The sequence below is a fragment of the Varroa jacobsoni genome, unplaced genomic scaffold, assembly GCF_002532875.2.
Source record: "Varroa jacobsoni isolate VJ856 unplaced genomic scaffold, vjacob_1.0 scaffold_1282, whole genome shotgun sequence".
Classification (NCBI taxonomy): domain Eukaryota; kingdom Metazoa; phylum Arthropoda; class Arachnida; order Mesostigmata; family Varroidae; genus Varroa; species Varroa jacobsoni.
Genome location: NW_019214184.1, coordinates 74164 through 94040, shown reverse-complemented (window position 1 = coordinate 94040; position 19877 = coordinate 74164). Strand labels below are relative to the sequence as shown.

The 19877-nt window shown below is 40.6% G+C and overlaps 2 protein-coding genes and 1 long non-coding RNA gene across 11 annotated transcripts in view; 2 read left to right on the top strand and 1 right to left on the bottom strand.

The window, feature by feature from the left end:
• LOC111268414 (uncharacterized) overlaps window positions 1–19079 on the bottom strand; it is a 47021-nt gene extending 27942 nt beyond the window's left edge. Inside the window, exons 1-6 of one of the 9 annotated variants that reach the window (XR_002685209.2) lie at window positions 18221–19079; window positions 11140–11256; window positions 10713–10849; window positions 7482–7643; window positions 6604–6743; window positions 6392–6499 (exon numbers count right to left, since the gene is read on the bottom strand). This is a non-coding gene — a long non-coding RNA (uncharacterized LOC111268414). Of the gene's footprint in view, window positions 1–4809; window positions 6744–6889; window positions 6959–7481; window positions 8055–10712; window positions 10850–11139; window positions 11257–13744; window positions 13923–18220 lie in introns of those variants that run through there. The other 8 variants (XR_002685210.2, XR_015314205.1, XR_015314204.1 and 5 more) reach the window with 8 other exon arrangements.
• On the top strand, window positions 6154–7590 carry LOC147752384 (uncharacterized). The gene is made up of 2 exons (XM_086971692.1): window positions 6154–6506; window positions 7507–7590. The coding sequence occupies exons 1-2, from the start codon at window positions 6154–6156 to the stop codon at window positions 7511–7513; spliced, it is 360 nt and encodes a 119-aa protein (XP_086827818.1). The 3' UTR covers window positions 7514–7590.
• Window positions 14241–17452, top strand: LOC111268413 (uncharacterized). Its single transcript, XM_022847396.2, has 3 exons — window positions 14241–14409; window positions 15477–16229; window positions 16623–17452. Exons 1-3 carry the CDS (start codon window positions 14407–14409, stop codon window positions 17013–17015), a joined length of 1149 nt encoding a protein of 382 aa, XP_022703131.1. The 5' UTR covers window positions 14241–14406; the 3' UTR covers window positions 17016–17452.
• Window positions 19080–19877: the final 798 nt, after the last annotated feature.

Sequence of the window (19877 nt, the reverse complement as noted above, 5' to 3'; positions counted from 1 at the left end):
GTGAACAGAAGCAAGAGATAAACGATCCGTTATTCAAAATGTACGTTACAGCTACAAGGCCGTTACGCAATAGACACGTGCGTGTTATTAAGCAAGCGACAAGCCTGAAACCATATGCTTCTCAGTAATAATTAAGGCTAGTTCTCAGCAGCTACCGAATGATGCTTGATTTCTCATTTGGTGATTTATAGATCTAGTTGGATACGCCAAGCTACTTGCCCCAGTCGAAGCATCAGCAGAGGCGGTGGCACATAAACAATTATGTTTCTTCCTTTTCAGCCCTTTCTTTTTTTCTTATTTGGAGGTCACCCCGTACGGATCCCCTATGATAAACGCGACGTCTTTACCACATCACAGAGATATTGGACGAACTCATTCTTTTTAGCTGTAGCAAGCAAAAATCCACACAACGAATGAGCAGGCAACAACAGTCGTGATTTGGGCCACACCATGAACATCATCGTGGCGTTAAAAAGGGTACCTGTTCTATGGCCGAAAAAAAAGGCCATTGACCTGCTCACCGTTGAACCACGATTAGCTGTTTGTGGTTTTGGGGGGCACAGATACTCTTGTCAACACCCCCTTTAACTAATTGTTGGAGTTTCGCTGCTATCTCTGTTTCCAGTGACCAGACGAATTGTGTTCGACCACAACAAAACACGTGTCAACTACCACAGCGGACGGGGCCCTGACGTACGAGGCTAATGTTGTGGCAGCAGCACACGCGTCAGTACTGCCGGGACTATCGTCGACGAAGACAATTTTGTGGACGTTATAGATGTACTACTGGTACCTCCGGTTGACCCTGTGACCTCCCGCCATCAGCACTGCTGCTTGCGGTAGTAAGCGCTGGGGGCCAGGCCAGTTGACAAAAGCTATTAAATAGTGACGCCCGTTCATGATCCCCCTTTGTTCCCCCTTGTCCCCCCCCCCCCCCCCCCCCTGAAAGAATCGTAAGAACAAGGCAACGATGCTGAGGAGTAAAAATAATGATACAAGTATTAGAAAATGACGGGGCGCGCATAGTTTCAGTACCTGGGTATCCATGAGTTCGCTTCACTCCCAGCATAGAGGCAAAAGAAACGGAGATATTGTGTGGTGAAAAAAAAGACGTCCACTCTTCGGTTCATTCACCTACCCGTTGTATTTATCCCCTTTTGGAAAACTGTAGGCGCTCATGTTGCCAGTAAGGCCGTATGTGGTACGCATATAATACTGTATTAACGAACTACGTATACAATTACTAGTGACCATTTGCTTACTAAAATCGCTATTGGCCGTAGTAGACCGCTATAGAACAGCGAACAGTAGAATCAGACGGAACACTGATCAGGCTGACCATTGTCGGCATGCAGCGTCGGACGCAGTTAATAACATTACATAGCGTGCCGTTGATGAGTGAGTGAATGAATATATGTGAGCTCATTATTGGGGAAAAAATGGGTAGGAATGCCTGCGTAAAACGGGCTCGTGACATCGAATTTGATCGTCTCGATCACTACGCTACTTGTTCGCGTCTTCTGATAGAAAAATCAATGTACTGGACAAATTGTTACCCGGTAGCCACGTTGCATTCGAAACTGAAATAATAACAACAATGTATAATATAAGGCAGTCGTTGCATGTTTGCGCATCATATTATTATATTTCAACCATTTACCTATATTACCAGTGTTATTATGATTGTGTACAAAGGGTCCTATGGTCCCCAGACAAAATGATCATTTCGACTTGTACTGATAGCAGTAAGTGTTTAATAAAAGTTCCCAATATTGCTTGTTTTACTTTAATTACTTACAACCTTTCAGGCCTATATGGCCAATGATGAATCTAAGTTTCTGCATAAAATTTCTCTGATATCCCTTATTACCACCTATGTGAAGGAAAGGTGAATGTAAATTTAAATTTTCTGATCTCTGGCTGTAGCGGGTGACGTAAACAGTGAAAGATAATTAAATCATATCTATTTACGCGACTAACTATAAGGCTGTCCCATACTTCCTCCGCTTGAGTTGTCCGCCGTTCAATATTCTGATCTTTATACTATTACTCTATGAAAGCTGGCTATTTTATTTAATTTCGTATATGATAATCAAGAACTGGTGTTAATATCGTTGTGTTGATGAAATGATATCAGAAACAGCGACCTAAATAATAAGTTCATACGTAAATATTGAAAATTGAACCTCTCTCCACAAGCTCATGATAATTCCCCAATCTCCCAAAGCTATCTTAACGGTCTCGTCCTTCTTAAGTTTTAATGGGCAGCAAAAACGAAAACAGTTGAAGGAAATTTACATTCGAGCTAAATCAATATCCAGTTTGGTGTTACACAGATAACTTATTAACTTATTCCCAACACTGGACCACTGCCACAAATAAGCTGACGGCCATGATCGGTGAACGATCGTCGTCAAACAGAAGTCAACATCGTTAGCAATAATAGCTCTATTCGAAAATATTACTGAAATGTTTTAAAGATCACACCGATGCTGTTCACTGAATACTACCGTGGAATAGTTCTCGCGACCTTACCTCACGGGTTAGGTTATCACATACCGGCTTCGCTGTAGCAATCTTATCGTAATAAGTCAAGACGACGGTGTTTGAAATAAATTCCCAAATCTTCTAGTAAACTAGATAATAATACAAGAAAAAAACGATTAAGGAATTACCTTCAGTGTCCATCAATTACTATGTTTTTACGACGTACCGGTAGTAATAAGCGCTTTTGAGAGTGTAGTAATTCAAACTCGATCTCGATGACGAAATTCTGAATCTGGAAAAATCTATAAACGTAGTAGAAAAACGTTATACTTATCCGCGGTTAAATATACGTGTTAAAATTACATACGCGATGAGTAAAGTCGCGCGCAACTTTCTTTGCTTAAGCTTACGTTTCTATCGCTTCTGGTAATCTGAATGAACGTTTGTCCTAGTCGAAAAACTGCCCTATTAGCAGATAATTAGCGTCGCCGTTGACGTTTTCAGTATACCAATTTTCTTAAGTGCATAGCCTCATTCATTTAGGCTAACCCTTAGAGCACTTACGAACTTGACCATTAACAATATAACAGATGACAATACACCCACATTACGATGCTGAATCTATTTACGTCCTATAATTAACTGGTGAACATTTATTTTCAATTATGACTCGTATAGGGGAAATAAGAAGAAAGGTTTTTCAAACTAGGTAAGTATATGTTAACAGAAAACGCGAACTTGTGCGTCAGGGCAAGTTGAAGAATGAAGCGGACATTTATCTTTGTCATCGCGTTTCCCGCAGATACCAAAAACTATTTCAGAATTGAATTCCAGTAAATTTAACTCTGACCCTTGGCCACATTAATTTTAATGATAAACTAGATACAGAATAATTTATTTATGCAAAATGGCCGGCTATCTGACCTGGACATGTACGTCTTTGTATCCACTAGCGTACAGCACGATTAAGAGTTGCGCCCAATCTGCACCTTCTAGCTCTGCGTAACGAAATTCGTATTCGTTAGAAACAATTGCGGTGCGCACATTATCCGTAGTAAGCCATGAGTAACATGTCCCCAAAAAGTAGGAATGGGAACACACGATATTTCCTACGTTCCGCCCAATTGCAAATCACAAATCGTTGTCTTTCAGTAAAAATTTACACTTGCACACTTTCAGTTGACATCGTAGCTGGCACCGTTCTGACGTAACGAACCTTTTCTTTTGAATAACCCGAAAAGGACGCTTCTGATTTAGGAGGAAACCGTGCACAGTCGAGCTAATATTTGACGTGTCAGAGGAAATTGCCAACGCATCAGCCAGACAGCCTTGAGATAAACGGCGTAACAAAAAGGCTCATTTCCCCGTCAATTTGCAAACCTACCACGTACGCGCTCCTATAAGGCCTAATCTTTATACATGCATCTGCTTACGAAAAAAACGCGTACACAAACCTAGATTGTGTATCTATGATAAGATATTTGATATTAAGAAATATCAACCAGTTTAAATTTTAAGTCAGAATCTTCGCCGTTTAGTATCCCTTGGCACTTGCATATAATATTTTCCAAGGAAAATTCATCGCTATAAATTGTTATAAATACCTACTTCGGAACTTAGATACAACATTTTCGCTCTTAGATAGATACAGACACATAGACAGATATAGCAATGAGAGCGTCACTAACAAAAATCGATCATAATGAAACTAGTAAGCATATTCTCTTTCATAGCAGACAGTTGCCTACCGTCTAAGTAGAGGCGGCTCCAAAAAACATTAATCTAATTTTGGTGAACGACTCTTCTTCCTTTCTTCGAATATTTGCATCTAAACAGCTCGTCAAGAGGGTTCGATAGAGATTAGAAAAAAAAACTGTCTTTTCCAAAAAAAAAACGATCTACAGTCGAACAAGGTCGTTAGCTATAAGAGAAAACAAAAACGTTATACATAGAGGATTCGAACCTAAATATTGAAAGAAATTTTAAGCTGTACAGCCTTAGCTTTCCCAAAAATTCTATGCAGATCTAACTACGATAAAACTCAATTTCGAGTTTTTTTTCGGCCTGTACATTAGTACTTTACGTTGGTTCACCTTGAATTCCATCAAACACGAAGCGACCCATATAATCAGCTAGTTAACAAATTCGCCGTGTATTCCCTTACAGTAATCCATAAACAATCATAGAAATACTGGCCAACATTCGAAAAACATCGTTCGCGCTACCATGATCTTACTCATTAATAAACCTCGAAGAACCAACGCGTGCGGGCTTTTATTCAAAATGGCGCAGGCCTAACTAGTATGATATTTTGTTGCTTACCTTTCTGGCTAACAATGTTCATCCTGAATGATAGACTACTCAGTTGGTCATTGCCTTCACATCTTCAAGAAGTCAATGGGAAAAAAACGTCTACAAAGCTCTAGATTCACAATATCAGTGAACATGCAATGATAATGCTAACTCAACAATACAAATACAAAAAGCCCATCGCTATGTCTAGTGGCGGGTTCGGTCTGTTGTCGTTAATCGGTGTGTCCAACGCACGGGTACTTTTACCGCTTGTACTGCTGTAAACAGTATTCTTCTTCTTTCAATTAGCTGGTTGCCGCTAATTCAGATTTGGTCCGCGATTGAACATTACTTATAACTAGACAATTGTCAAAGCGCACCCTACTTCCATACTTACATCTAGTAAAATTACAGTTGTTATCAATATACACTACACACGTTTGTGTATAAGCAACTGCACAGTTAGGTAGAATTCATATCGTACGCGACGGTACGGACGTGCGGGACAAACAGTGTCACGTGCACGAGAAAACAGATGCACGCATACACACGATCAGATTGGGATAACGGGGAGCAAAGATACACAATGCCATTATATTAGCTAGTCTTACGTGTCACAAGCTTATCGGCCCTTTTGGCCTTACGATGAACGCACGCAATGCACTGACTAACTGATAAACGTTACTGCTCGTAATGTGCGTTTCATAGTTAAAGCTATGTCAGAATTTATCTTCTCCTGCAAAACGGAACAAACTACAGCCATAGTCGCATATATATACCATAATAGCAATAAAGACATCGCAAGCGACTAGCAACAACAATATATGAGTAGAAAAGAAAATTTCATTATTTATCTGCCTATTTATCTCTGTTTGTGTTATGTGCTCGTTAAATATACATACTAGTAAAAGTACTTTTTCTTATATACGTGCATATAACCATAAATAACTAAATGATCAACCAATATCGGCACTTATATATATCTGAATACAAAGATGATTTCGTTGACCAGTAAGCTGTTCTGGTTTGCTCGTGATGAACCCGACTACTGTGCAATTGGTCTTCGCTGACGGTCTGCGTTTCCTTCGTTGTGCTACTAATAATTGACTTTCTTCCGCTGGTCAACGCGAACTAGTGCCGGGAACATGAATAACGGTGGCGGTGTTGACGGTTTAAGTGACAACGCAACGCGTCGCAATAAATCCGATTACCCCCAACGTCATAATTCCCGTCGCTCCCTCCTTTGCCCACACAACGCTAGGGCATAGACGAAGCAACTGTGAGCTGTGCGCTCGTGTCTGCGCCGTGTAATTCTGAATCTACGAACACACAACAGGCCTGTGCCATAATGCGTCGTGTTCGTAGCAGCTTATTATGGCCATCGACGTCTTCTTCGTCCACAGCGAAGCCACTGTCGTTATCGTCATGGCTGCGGCCGTACGCATGGTAACAACAACAACAGCAGCCGTCTCATTAAATTGGACCCCTGAAGTCCACTCCAGCACAAACCAGCCTGTCTGGCAAGCTTTTCATGTCCACCCGAGGGCTTCCAGGAGATGCCCCAGTAACAGCGATGCCGAAGCAATATGTCTTCTGCATTGTTGTTCAGAGGCATTTTTTAGCAAGGCGCGCGACATGGATCAGTATTGGTCGCTCAAGGAGCGGCGGACGCAGCTTGACTCGAATACGACAGCCACCGCAACGCCAACAGCTGATGCTGCTGAAAGGTTTTAGCGCTGCACTTAGATCCTGGTATCTAGCTAGATTGAGCAATAAGAGAACCACTGAGTAAAATAAAATAAAGTTCAGCTTCTTTAAACTTACTTTCCCATATACCACGTCCTTTTAGCTTATTCAAGCCATGAAATACGATTTAATCTGTTCGATCGGACTTGCTTCGAAGTTTAGTCATCTCGCTATATTTCTGGTGATAAGACGTGAGCGACGCATGATTATGCGATAGGCTGGAAATTCCGTGGATTAGGACAACAATTAAATGATAATAATCAAATATAAAGAATGATAAGCTCCTAGTTGAATTTCGTTGGCTTTACACTTCCTAATAATGAAAGGAGACTGACATTCTGCCAGAATGAAAGACACAATAGGCTATATGTGTACGTTATTATTTTTAGGTTCCTGAACGAAAGCCTCTAAAGATCTTCAAGGTCAGCGCCATCTGCAAGAGATAAACTGCGCAGAGTTAGATATCTGGTATAAGATAAACGTAATTAAATATATAAATTCGACGCAGCTAAATGATCGCATGAGCTTTCTGAATAGGGGAACGATTAACCTACAAACTAATTAAAACAGGACATTTTATCGCCCTGTTTTACAGTGCCATTGTTTTTTAAAATCCGCCACTTCGAACAGTAAATCGATGTGTCAGCAATAGTTTCGATATCTTATTCATCGATGCCGCTCTATCTGGTCTAAAAACCCCTCGAAAAAAGCCATTGACCTTTGATGAACAGGCCTTATTATTTATCGACAAGCGTCCGTTAGCTTAAACTATGCGTTATCTCCACGATACAACTGACGCCAAGGCCGACTCTGTTGTTGTTACATTAGGTTCCCCTGATCAAAGGTACCGAGTCGCTATCATTCAATGCGTTATGTCACGAAAATATGCCCGCTGCAACCAGAGAAAAATATATTTGTACAGCGAAAAAAAAAAATATTCAATATGTTTTACCTACCTTTTAACTCCCTGATTCATTCCAGCCATTAATTTAAACACGACGCTATCAACAATGCATTGTTGGCGAAGGCACCCCACGTTCGCGGACCACATGCACGGACATATATACGTATATATGAGAAACGCAGCGCAACTTGACGAGGCACGACCCGCAACACAGCTACGACCATCCGATCGACGACGGGAATAGTAAAGGAAATTTATGCCCACCTTTTCATCTACTATCTCACTTTTCATCAGTAGCTCAACTATTACTTAAAAACGAGGATATCGTCGTTGTAATGTTTACTACACGGATTTCCTTTTTCTTTTCAACAAGCCAGTTCACTGTACCAGCAGCTCGACATGCTGGCAACACTTGCCTTTTTCCCTTAAAATACATGTAGATAGTCAAGTAGTATAGCAGCATTGGCAGTGTACCGCGTAATAAACAATAAATTCAACATCTGGTTATCATCGTTGAAAGCTGTAACTGTGGGTAGTAGCTTGTCGTCCATGGCCTGAGCTCAGAAACTAGTGACCGTGTGGATAGAGCATGTTTCCCGTACGCTAAATGGAAATTCTGCTGACTCTGCAATGAATCTCAAAAACGGCCAACTACTGAAAAGCTGGGTAAGGTATTTATTATTATATATCGAATGAAAGCTAGGAAATGAGACTGGCGGAGAGGCGAGGCAACGGTTAAATATCGCGGTAATGAATGCATATTTTTCGTCTGATGACGAACCGAGCGATTCTTATTAATATGGTTAGTGTTATATAATTTACCAAACAGGCGGGCATTGGGGTTGCGGCAAGGGTGAAAACTAACTGCTGGTGGACGCTCGATTACACAAGGAAACTTTATGGATCATGAGCCTATGTTATATTGTAATATAGTGAATGCCGTAACCACTACCCCCTCCCCTCCCCCTCCCCCTCGCCCCTAAAATTGCATCAATGTTTGCGACAAATTTGACGGCTGAACATTTCAGTTACGGCGTAGTGCCACAACCTAGCGGACAATGACACATTTAAGAAATGTTTTTCTCCGCTTTGGCCTTCATCTATTTACCTTTTTTTTTCTCTAACGGCTTGATGGTCAGGTGGAGCTGATTTTCATGTCTGGGCCTTGAATTGACCCTAGTCATACGGAAAACCGATTGCGGCTATTGAGCAGCTTTAAATGACAACAAGATTGTGACGGAATTACAAATTACTAGTGCAGAATTGGATCAGGGGGTCACTGTTGCAGGTCCCGTCAACGCTACATACTACACAACCTCTCATATTTGGTATTAAGATGTGGATTAGCGAAAACTGAGTGCTTGTTCGGAAAGATTCTATTTTGTGATGAAATTTCTATGATGACATGGTAATTACGATTTTTCTGCAAGTCTTACAGCAGTACATCACTCTTTTGTGAACTGTGAGATTAACGCTATTAAACTATTCATTCATTAATTCGTTTCTATTCATTCATAACTGTCTGAATAAATCATCGGTTAGTTAATAAATTATTATCTTTTTGGTATTTTTGGATATTAATAACGACGTGTATCCATTACACACTATTCGATACTATAAAAAAAAAAAAAAAAACCGGAGTTCTTGAGATTGTCGACTACTTAAATTCGGAACCTTTGCGTCATGCTTCGTTGGGGTCTGTTTGGTCTGGCATCGGCAACCATATGTTCTTCGGTTATTCTAATTTGTTATAATTATCCTAATAGACACGTAGACAGGTCAAAGCTTTTGAGGACCCTTGTTTCTCACAACTATCTACATGCATTCCTCCAAAACAATATGTGATGATTTCGACAAAAAACCAGTGCAAGTGCCAACGTCTCCGCGAGATTTAAATTGAAACAGATTAAGATGTTAAAGAATATTCGTCCTATCAAAATATAGTATGAGTAAAGTTACATAAAAAATAAGTAAGAATGTGTTTGGTACAATTAAGTCAGGCCAATAAATACACCTTGCTGAATCTCGTTCAAAAGTGACAATTTCTCGGAGTATCCATATTTGACCTTGTAAAAATTATACTCCGTGTGTGTATAGCCAGGGGGTGAATACTGAAAGTGAAGTTTTTCTGGGAACAACGTTCTCCTATTTACAAAGCCCCGAGTACCTAGGGGGTATGGAAACCCTTTTGACAAGGCTATAACGAGCTCTCATAATACTTCTCAGACTCATTCACCTACGCGTTTGATGCCTAAGCGTATACCAGCCTGATCAGATATTAGTATATATGAATTGCGAGTTTATCACAGTACGCGCGTGCTGCAATGAAGCGATCGTGGAACTTGTGGGGCGACGGAACCAAAGTAAGGTGTCGGACCGACACAGGCCAATAAATATTAAGCTTAAAAAACTACCCGCAAAAAAATTAACGATGACTCTCGTCATGGCAGTAGTCAACGCACTCATAACGTCCGTGACTAGGGAGCAGTAGGCGTATCCAGCATAATAATGAACACCTCGTTGGAACATGACGAATGTGTTTTGCCGTAGTCGATTAGAAGGAAATTACACAAAATCTAGAATATACCTATTGTATTAATGAGCCTACTGGTTAATCTCTACTTTGGTGTTTACAGTGGATAGATCCGATGTCTTCAATGGCCAGGCTTTTGATTAAAAGTGCCCAGAAGAAGCTGTTTCAAGTCTGGCTAACAACACATATTATAGAACTTACGCGAATAAAGAAAGTTATATATTTGTGTTTGATCTTCATTTATTCAACTGACTAGTGCCTGACCATAAAAGTCGCTATTCTATAAAATGCAATGAAACCTTACTTCACCAAGCTTGAATCCATTTACGTCAGATGCTGAGAGAAGCGTCAATGCTCTGAGCTTAAGCAAAACATTGTCGTCTATCTTTCCTTATACGCGTATACATTACCGACAAAGGGTGCTTTCGATTGCTCGATCATGCTTCGATAGTTATTATAACAATGGTTATTGCCATGGCCTGTTCCCATGGTTGACTATGCGACACACAACTAGAATTCCCAGTGGAAGCTTCAAGTGACATAAGTCATACAGAGAACTAGTTTATTCACTAACTCTGGCAGTGAAGCAAAGGGAAGGCAAGAACTCTGCCATCGCCACTGATTTTCTGGGCTCGTTTCCCCAAGCCAGGGAGCTATGCATCGGCTATCATTTCAGATGCATACCATCTAGCGGAAGAGTCGCCGCCGCTGCTAGTACAAAAACAAGAAGAACAAAATTCAGAATCTTACCCCAGCATAATAGGGGGAACATCATTTGCTGAAGCGAGTCGACCTTCGCTGCTCCACCACAGTCAATGGTACCGCCGCCTTTGGGACTTCGACGACAGCCATCCGCAAACGAATTACAGTCAACTTTAGTACTGTCACTTGGCACCCCAGCGGGACACAATGGCATCGACAATGCAAACAAGCAACGACAGTTAGAAATGCAATTACAGATAGGGGTTCACAGCTGCAAGCAGTTATACAGATAGCATTAAAGCTTGAAATGTATGTATGAGCATATTACCATAGGAAATCCAACACGGTACTTCAGAAAATCAATACTAATTCGAATCTTGCTTCGCTGCTCTATTCATCTATGTATGAGTTGCCGATTACAGGTAACTTTAGTCACATGATAACTCAAAGATGACCAGTGTGGAGTGTAACTTACCCAGACGAATGCATTTTTTCAACTATCTGTAACACTGTTTCGCAGTTAAAGAAGAACTCGGTAAGTGGAGGAACGAACCCGCTTGCTGGGAAGTGACTGTTACCACCAGTCGCTTAGCTGCAGAAAGATAAAAAAAAAATGCGTAATTAATGTTGGACGTTAGAAAAAATTGTCCGATTTGACTATATAATATAACGTAATAAATATAACTTCTGTGGCCATGAAAAGCCTTAAGGGTGTCTGCCGTATATTGCAGATGGAAATGTGGATCACGAATAAGCCTACGAAGTTTAAATCATTTGTTCGAGATCAAGGATTTGACGGCGGTTTAGCCTTCCATGTATACTATGCACGCCATACGCAGGGTCAGATATATGTACTGCGAAAAGCACTTAATTAGTAGACTTCACTATGACAAAGTCGCAAATCTTAGCGATGCTTCAGTAGAAGCGGCAAACCACTGGTGCAACGTGTATAGTGCCGGCTGAAAATTCGATGACCATATGGGTATTTGACGCCGACTTTTCTTTTAAAGAACAAATTATGTTGGTATTTTCAAGAGATGTAAAGTATGTAGACACTGTTCTGCATTGTGCAATCTGGAATACACATATACATCTGTCCTGAATAGTAACGCATCTATTCGTTGCATAATTAATTAATACTCACAATTCATGGGTGAAGTTACATAATCATTTGGTTGGTCATATAGTTTAGGTAGGTAAAAACTAATTGAGGCTCATTTGGTTAGATTTTTACCTTCATAAGCCCGCAAGAATGAAGCTTTATGAAAGTTAAAATGACTGAGCGAATATTTCTACCTGTACTGAATATGCTGAGATCTTTTCGGAATTAATTGTTTTTTAGGATATTTTTTTATATGTCTCCAATCACCACATACTTAGGAGATACATTATTAGTATCTTACAAGTAATGGCACTCAAAGGCGGTAAACTTCGCATACGACCAGAGGTGACTGAAGAGGTCATAAACACCCAAATTTATCATATAGTTTGAATTGACAGACAAATGCGATAGAAGAATATTGTACACGAGTCCACTGTCCATGCCATAGGCCATTGTTGATTGTTGTCTGGTGTTCACCGTCGTTCTAAAGGTTCGCTGCAAAACTATCTAATACGCAGAAATTAAATTCTTTTGTTTTTTAGCGGTCGCAAACAAAAAGGAACTAGTAGCAAAACTTAAACGTATACATGTTCGTACGTTAGACCATTATATATTGTCAATAGTAATGTTACGCAGATCTGATCCAAAATATAGCATTATCTTGCTTATTCTAAGACTCTTATCAGTAAAGCGAACACCTTCTCTCTCATATCTCTTGCGATAATGACGGCTACTCTCGCCGTGAACATCCTAAAGCTATAAAGAACAGTTCTATGACAATTTTCGTTATAACTGCGACGGGCACCCGTGGTGGAAATCTCCTGTTGAATTTTTTTCTTATACTCCCTTTCTAGGTAACGAAGGATTTATAGAACACCGATATTAATACCTTTGAAGTCGTTTGATTAGTACGTGTAGGCAGGTTCTGCTGTCTGCCCCGGTTCAAAGATACGCCACATCAAGGATTGCATTTGTAAAACTCTAACTTAGACACAGAAAGCATAGAATATATAAAAATGTTTAAATTTACACAATTAATAATGATAATAGTTGAGGCGCTCATCTAATTAATAGGGGCCTTTTTACTTAAAATCACCCGCACATAAGGGACAGGGATCCTGCGATTAGGCAATATAACTTCAGTGGTTCATGGCTGAACCTAGGCAGAAACAAAAAGCTGGATAGATGAGTCCAAATAATAACTGACACACGAAACATTTACCATGCGTCTCTGACGCCCTTTGTTATTATGACAGCCTCTACCAACATCTTGGGTAAAGCAAACAAATGATAGCCGTCGCGCCTATGGAAATTATTAGAATAACTATAGGGTTCCGCTGTAATGTACAGTGTAATTATGTTTTCGGTTCGTACAAGACCGCTGGTGATGTACAAAACATGTGCATAGGTGATAACGCTCGATAAAAATAAGTTCATCCTTTTAATAGTTATTTGCCAAAACCAAATTCAATGATCGATTGCATGCATACAAGCACACCGTCATGCAATCGCACGCAGATCTGTCCCTCACTTTAATTGCGTCCATTTTTTATATAGAGAGAGATAGATAGCCAACCGAATCGAATCAGTCTGTAACTGTAATAATCGCTTTAAACGGAAAAAGAACAAATACTTTAAAGAAACCTCTCAACTACTCAGTTACGACAAAACCGTATATTATAGAAAAAAAAAAAAAATCGAACCCGCGTACGTTATCAAACGCGAAATGTCCGGCTATTTCACCAGTCGGTCATCGAAACACCCGCCAGACACATCGGCGCAGCTTCGCTACCCTTTTATTGATCCTCGCAGTATATCATTGAGATTTACACCGTCACCCGTAGAGGGAAGATTTTAACCGATCGACAATAGGGTTCTAATTATGATAACAATTGGGCAGCAAAATTCGGCAGCCGTCGCTCTTCTACCGCAGTGGCGGCCGGCGGGAAACTCGACCGACATAAGTAAGTTCGTTTACCTTTAAGTTTCCTTAATGGCTTGTGGTCATTTGATTCGCAGTTGAACTAGTCCATTTGTGTTCGTCGTTGTCGTTATCGTGTGCTATTATGATGTATCGACGATCCATTAGTAGCAGCATCAGATTAACTGGTACCGGTCGCATCGATCTGGTCGCGCGCTTGCCAGTGCCAACCCAACTGTAAAGATGATGTTCAATCGGTATTGCGTCTGCTTGGGACGATGTTATAACAACGAAATATGCTGGTGTGTCTTTACCCCCGCGGAGATGTACACGTCCATGCATTTGGCGTGAAGAACTTCAGTACAATGTAACTTTAGCTTCGTTTGGCGCATGCTGCTATTGTAGCCCTTCGCTGTTTGCCGTTACCTTCACAGAGGTCAAATGTAAAGTTAGAAGATGAGGAAAGGGCGCTCTTTCCGTTTTTGGCAAGGGCAATTTTACCATGCGGTACGGTATAAGTTGCACGTGCAGGGACTGAGAACTCAGAGTCCGAACAGCGTTAGAAGCGATACTAACACACGTTATCGGCGTAAACACAAAGGACATCGTTTTGAGTAGACGATTCGATTGAAGTTTAAAGTCTTCAAGTTAAGAAGAACTGCGCCTTGAATTTCGTCATCGGCTGATTGTTTCTGGATAATCCTCCCGTACTGCCAAAGATGGTAGAGTCGAATCTTCTTTGACTCGATCCCGTTCGGATTCAACCGATTCCAACTGGATAAACCGTATTGCTAAATGCGTGCACTTATGCCGGAGTAGCAAAGGACGTTGCCGCAAACGTTACGATGTCATAGTGTCGAGTCAGGGGAACGTGTGGTATCGATAGGTTCATGCGTATCTTTGAAATGCCGTGAATGTCGTGATTTGTACAGCTAACCCTGTCCCCTTGTTGATGGCATAGTGACCGATGGATAATTATGCACTCCCGTACAAATCAGTACAGCGTTATATAGTTCCGCTTAAACTTACGCTTGGCATCGGATAAAATTTGAAACAAACCCACTTTTTACCAAGTGTACAACAGAGAATGTGTGTTCAATGGAGTATCTAAAAACCGAGGCCGAACAAAGCATTGAGTAAACAACCTTTCCATTACATCGTTTCCACCTACGCTTCATGTGAAGGAACTTGCTACCTTAATGTGGACTCTTCTAATTCTTATATTATTGTCTATTTAGGTGAAAGTACATGGTGTCAAAACCAATTCCTCTTGTTTTCAATTTTCCTTGGAGCTTGATAACTGTTGCAACCTCGTTCCTGAAAGTGTGCTCGTCACGTCAATTTCTCTTTGTTGCTTTTCTCTATAGAAGACATGACAACAAAATGTTTTCGTAGAGCCTAATCTGCTAATACGGGGTTTCACTAATCGCGTTTCGCCGAGAGCGCGAGATCTGCCGTACGATTCGCTCAAACAAGCTAAAAGTCGTTTGCCTGCTAGAGAGAAGCCTTTTGCTTGTCAGATTGACGTCTCTGTGATTACCATTAGACAGAACAAGCATGTTAGGATTGCGTACAGATTTTACTTTTACATCATCGCTTCAATTATACTAAATGCAAATGTGTTAGGCAGATTGAGAGATCCTGATTCTACATATGATATTAGATTTTCATCTCTGTGTTATTTGTATTACATATATATATATATATATATATATATATATATATATAATCCATCACCAGCTAACAAAGTTTTGTTTTATTGCATTTATTCATCCAATCTCAACTACAGCGGGTGTTCCTCTTGATTCCGTTATTGCCTATGGCGACATACGCTGCTTACCCTCAACCTGGTGGCTCGGAAGACTACGAGGACGACGGCAATTTTGTTTCAGGAAGTTATGGTAGCGGGCCTTCGAAGCCTTCAGATGCACATCATGAGCGAGGTGAACCATCTTTCGGCGGTATAGGAAACACCGGTGGTGCTAGTCCACGTGACGGAAGCGATTCCAGAGGTGCTGGACCTGGCGCCCTCCATGGACATGGGGATTATGAACAACATCATGGCGACGAAGTGGGTGGAGGCGAGAACTATGATGTGGCCGAAGAGTGGAGACCATACGCTTTTTCGTACAGCGCACACGACGCTGAAGGCAGCCATTTACATCAACAACAAGCCGATTCGAAGAATCGCGTAACCGGGCAGTACTCGATAATGATGGCTGACGGACGTATGCGTGTTGTGAAGTATATTGCAGATGAAAATGGTTTCCGTGCTGAGATTGTTACCAACGAGCAGGGTACCGAATCTAAAAATCCCGCTGATGTCACAATTCAATCTACCGCGCCCACAGGGGAGGAGGCGTCCAAACAGTTTGGCTCTGCTGGACCGAACAACCGTTTTGACCAGCGCCCACAATCCCCTCAGCAAGGCGGTCACCATCAAACAGGTGAAAACTCAGGACTTGTTGACACCTCTGAACCGGGTCATCACAGGGGTCATTATGGAGACACCCAGGACTTTAATAGCCACTCCGGCAAACAGGTACCTATTTATGTTTCTCATAGAAATACTATGCTATTTTAAACGCTTCGCGCAGCCACTCGGTTAGGAATTCTCAACAACGGAAACCGTTCGTTACTCCAGTCGTATCAGAAAAATAAAAGTAGAGTGTTATCGTGATATAACATACGTGGCCCTGCGCGTTTAATTGGACCAGCACATGAACCAGTCGTAAACTTCAATGAAGTATTATTTTCCCCCCTTTTGTTGCGATATATTGAAAAGTATATATTTAACAAAAAATATTATTATGTGTAATAATTCCGTGCCCGTTTTATTCAAGCAGATGATTATTTACAATGAGCACATGCTTAAGAGTATCCAAATTGTCGATGAGATATACATAATCTGTTTCATCATCTCTCCATCAACCAGGCGGGAGGTCATGGCGGATATAACCAAGGCAAACATGACAGTTATTCGGACATGCAAAGTTATTTGAAAGACAACAGTCAAAGATATGTGGACCACGACGGGCAGGCAGGTTACTCAAAAGGCCAAAGTGAATTCCAGTCGTCAGGGTACTCCAGCCAGTCCTCTAGTGAATACTCGTCCCAGCAGGACTATAGCCAGCCTTCACCAGCGGATTACGGAGGTGCACCACTTAGTGGCACAGCCGGTGATGGCTCTGGAAGCTTTGGGAACGATATCTCCGATTTTGAAGGTTATAGCCACCACACAGATACTGGTTACTATTCAGGAACTGGCTCGAGGCCCAGTGAAGGTTCAAAGGGATCTCGCCAGAAAAACAAGGCCTCATACGGTTAAATAACGCCGATTCTGACATTATATCTCAGTATATTATCCATTAAGAGAAATCTTGTCTCATCCACTGCTATTGGAACAATGTCTTAGCCCCACTCTAGCCATTGGTCAACGTTCACTTTCCCTACTGTTAAAAATATTGTTGAGGCCAGGATTGCCTGATACTATCAAATGTTGTCACTGATGGCGACCGTCTCAATCGTTGTGAGCAACTCGAACCTCGGATCGCGCAGAACATAAACAGCGCTCGTCTGCCGTATCCATGATGTGTTATAGTGTTCTGACCACTCCTTTGATCATTTCATCGCTGGATGAAATGCTGTTAATCATCTAATCTACGTATTTATTCGTGTACACAGTTTTCCCTATATCAATGTAAACAATGTGTAAATGCATTTGATACCGAATAAAGTAATGTTGAACCGTTATATACCGTGTAACTACAGGCATCCTGACTCCTAGGATAATCTAGTATCTATCATTTACAAGCAATGTACCTATTGCCTATGAGAAAGTGACGTCGAAATTCTGTCAAGAAACGATGAACTAACTTCATGACAAAACGTGTTATTACCACGTGTTGCTGATTCTGTCGTTAGTAATCGAATTGGCTTGCGATAGAGGAAGAAACTTAGTGACGATATAGGTAGCAGTTATGAAATTCTCGCACTTAACCTCCTTATATACTAATCAACTAGTTATCTCCTGCATACAGCAACTATATGACACCGATATATGATGTAGAATTCAGCAGACCTCCTATCATGAACATATTTGATGTTTCCATGAAATTTGGCAGTGTCATAGCCTCATCATAGATCACTAAGGGTATTGATTCACCTGACCATAAACGTGGTTTTTCATTACTGTCTACTATCAGCTCGGGCTGCTTTGCGGTTATGCAAATGCCATCCACTTATCGTATTTGCGAGCTCTCAAACTTGCCGAAGTCCGCCCAAGTATCCCGAATTTCATGTTTAATTACATACTAGTATTTTAACTGCTGGTCTAACCGTTATGAGTTTCTGACGATGGCTATGATTGAGTGAGGAACAGTTGATGTATCAGACACTCCACCGTCGGCATATCGAACTCTACTCTACGAAACACTTCCTACCAATTTGTTTGAATTGTGTCGTTAGGTTACGACATGATACGCCTGTTTAACAGCTGCAAGCAACATGTCAACTACGATAGCTAGAAATTACCTTCGAGTACGGAAACGCCATTAGACACTGGAACGCGCACTTGTAACGTGGGACATTTTTACTTTGTATACAGTCTATCTGCTTCAAGCGGTAAATGCGCTCATTCTGTTTTCTTTTGTTGTTGTTGTTATGGGTCCACGCAACTTGTCCCTGCTACTGCCTCAATGGGTAGTTCGCGTTTTCTACAGTCTTGGAAGTAAATACGAATAGTATCGATGCTACTTATATTGACCTAGATTATCTACATATAACCTACGATTGGACCAAAATATTTAAAACAGTTTCATGGAAAGTAAAAATAATTTAAGACAAGTTCACGGTTACATCACTGCTTTATTTCTCTTATTCGGTCTACTATCTATTTAGATTCGACTAGATATCCTATATTCCTTTACTACTAAATGTTTTTTCAAAAATTCGAAGAGTTCATATTCGATTAAAACCTTGTTCTTTGGCGAAAAAATTATGTTAACTGATTTCTTTGAACTACCAATAAAGAAAAACGGATGTACTAGAAATTTTAAAAGCTTTATGCTCAAACCTAAAAGAGTTGATATTGCAGTGTCTAATTATCTCTATCTAATCATTGGAAGTTGTAATAGAACTCTTCAACTTCTAACGATTTGTCGGAACCTGGTTCCGACAACTGAAAAGTGTACAAAAAACCTAAATATTGCTTGTATCTCGATCAACGGACAAGGATTGTTGTGGCTGTGGCCTCTGAGAAAATGTCTTTACCATTGACGCTTTCAGTCCTTACAGCAGCAGTAGCAGCGGCGACAGCGGCAAATCCGGAGTACAGCTATCGGGAAGACAAGATTTATTTGGCCTGCATCGTGTGCATCATGGCGTGCAGTAAAACCTGTACATCAATGTTATTGGTGGTTATTGTCGAAGACTTACTTCTGATGTGCACTGATATAGATATCGGTTTATTTAGTAACAAGAATATTTGTCTAGGATATAACATTAGATTGAGAAATGCGAAGCCTACGTTTAAATTCGAGGCTTCTCATGAAATTTATAAGTTATTCATTTTACAAATATGTCACACTGGTTGAAGGCTTAATTTACGAAAAATTTGATTTCCAGTATGCACAATGATGCCACATTGGCCCATATTTCCGCGAATCGTGGACATTGCTGATATTAGTTTGTGCCAGTCTCCAGTATTAGCGAGATCACCGTACAGCGATACAAAAGCGTGCGCATTTTGTGAACCCGATTATTAGAAACAAGCTTATCTAGTTATATTAGCCGTTTCTTTCATCCGAATCTTTATCCACGTTTAAGCAAATGTCAAACAAACCTTGTCGAACGATCTTTGTGTTTGTGGTCCGGAAAAATGAGTGATATCAAAATAGCATACAAATATTAGAATTATGTACATCTTGGTCCTCATCTGAGTCGTTACACTCAACTGCTTGATCTCTCTTGTCGACAACTATTTCCTACGAAAAATGGCTGAAAACATGACTTCTATTTTTTATCCGTCATTTACCTCACTCATGATCAGCTAACCGGAACAGTATGTCGATAGTTGCAAAATAGCTAATCGAGCTAAACTTTTTTTTAGACAAAATTTTTTTTTTTACTGGCAGCTGATTCTGGACGTGACATTGTTTTTTTTTTTTTTTAATTTCCCGAGAGAGAAAAA

Excerpts from the sequence above, each read along its gene's own strand:
- LOC111268413 (XM_022847396.2), top strand. Across the intron at positions 16,230-16,622 it reads ATAGCCACTCCGGCAAACAG|GCGGGAGGTCATGGCGGATA; the intron begins GTACCTATTTAT and ends TCCATCAACCAG.
- LOC147752384 (XM_086971692.1), top strand. The coding sequence starts at position 6,154 with ATGGCCATCGACGTCTTCTTCGTCCACAGCGAAGCCACTGTCGTTATC.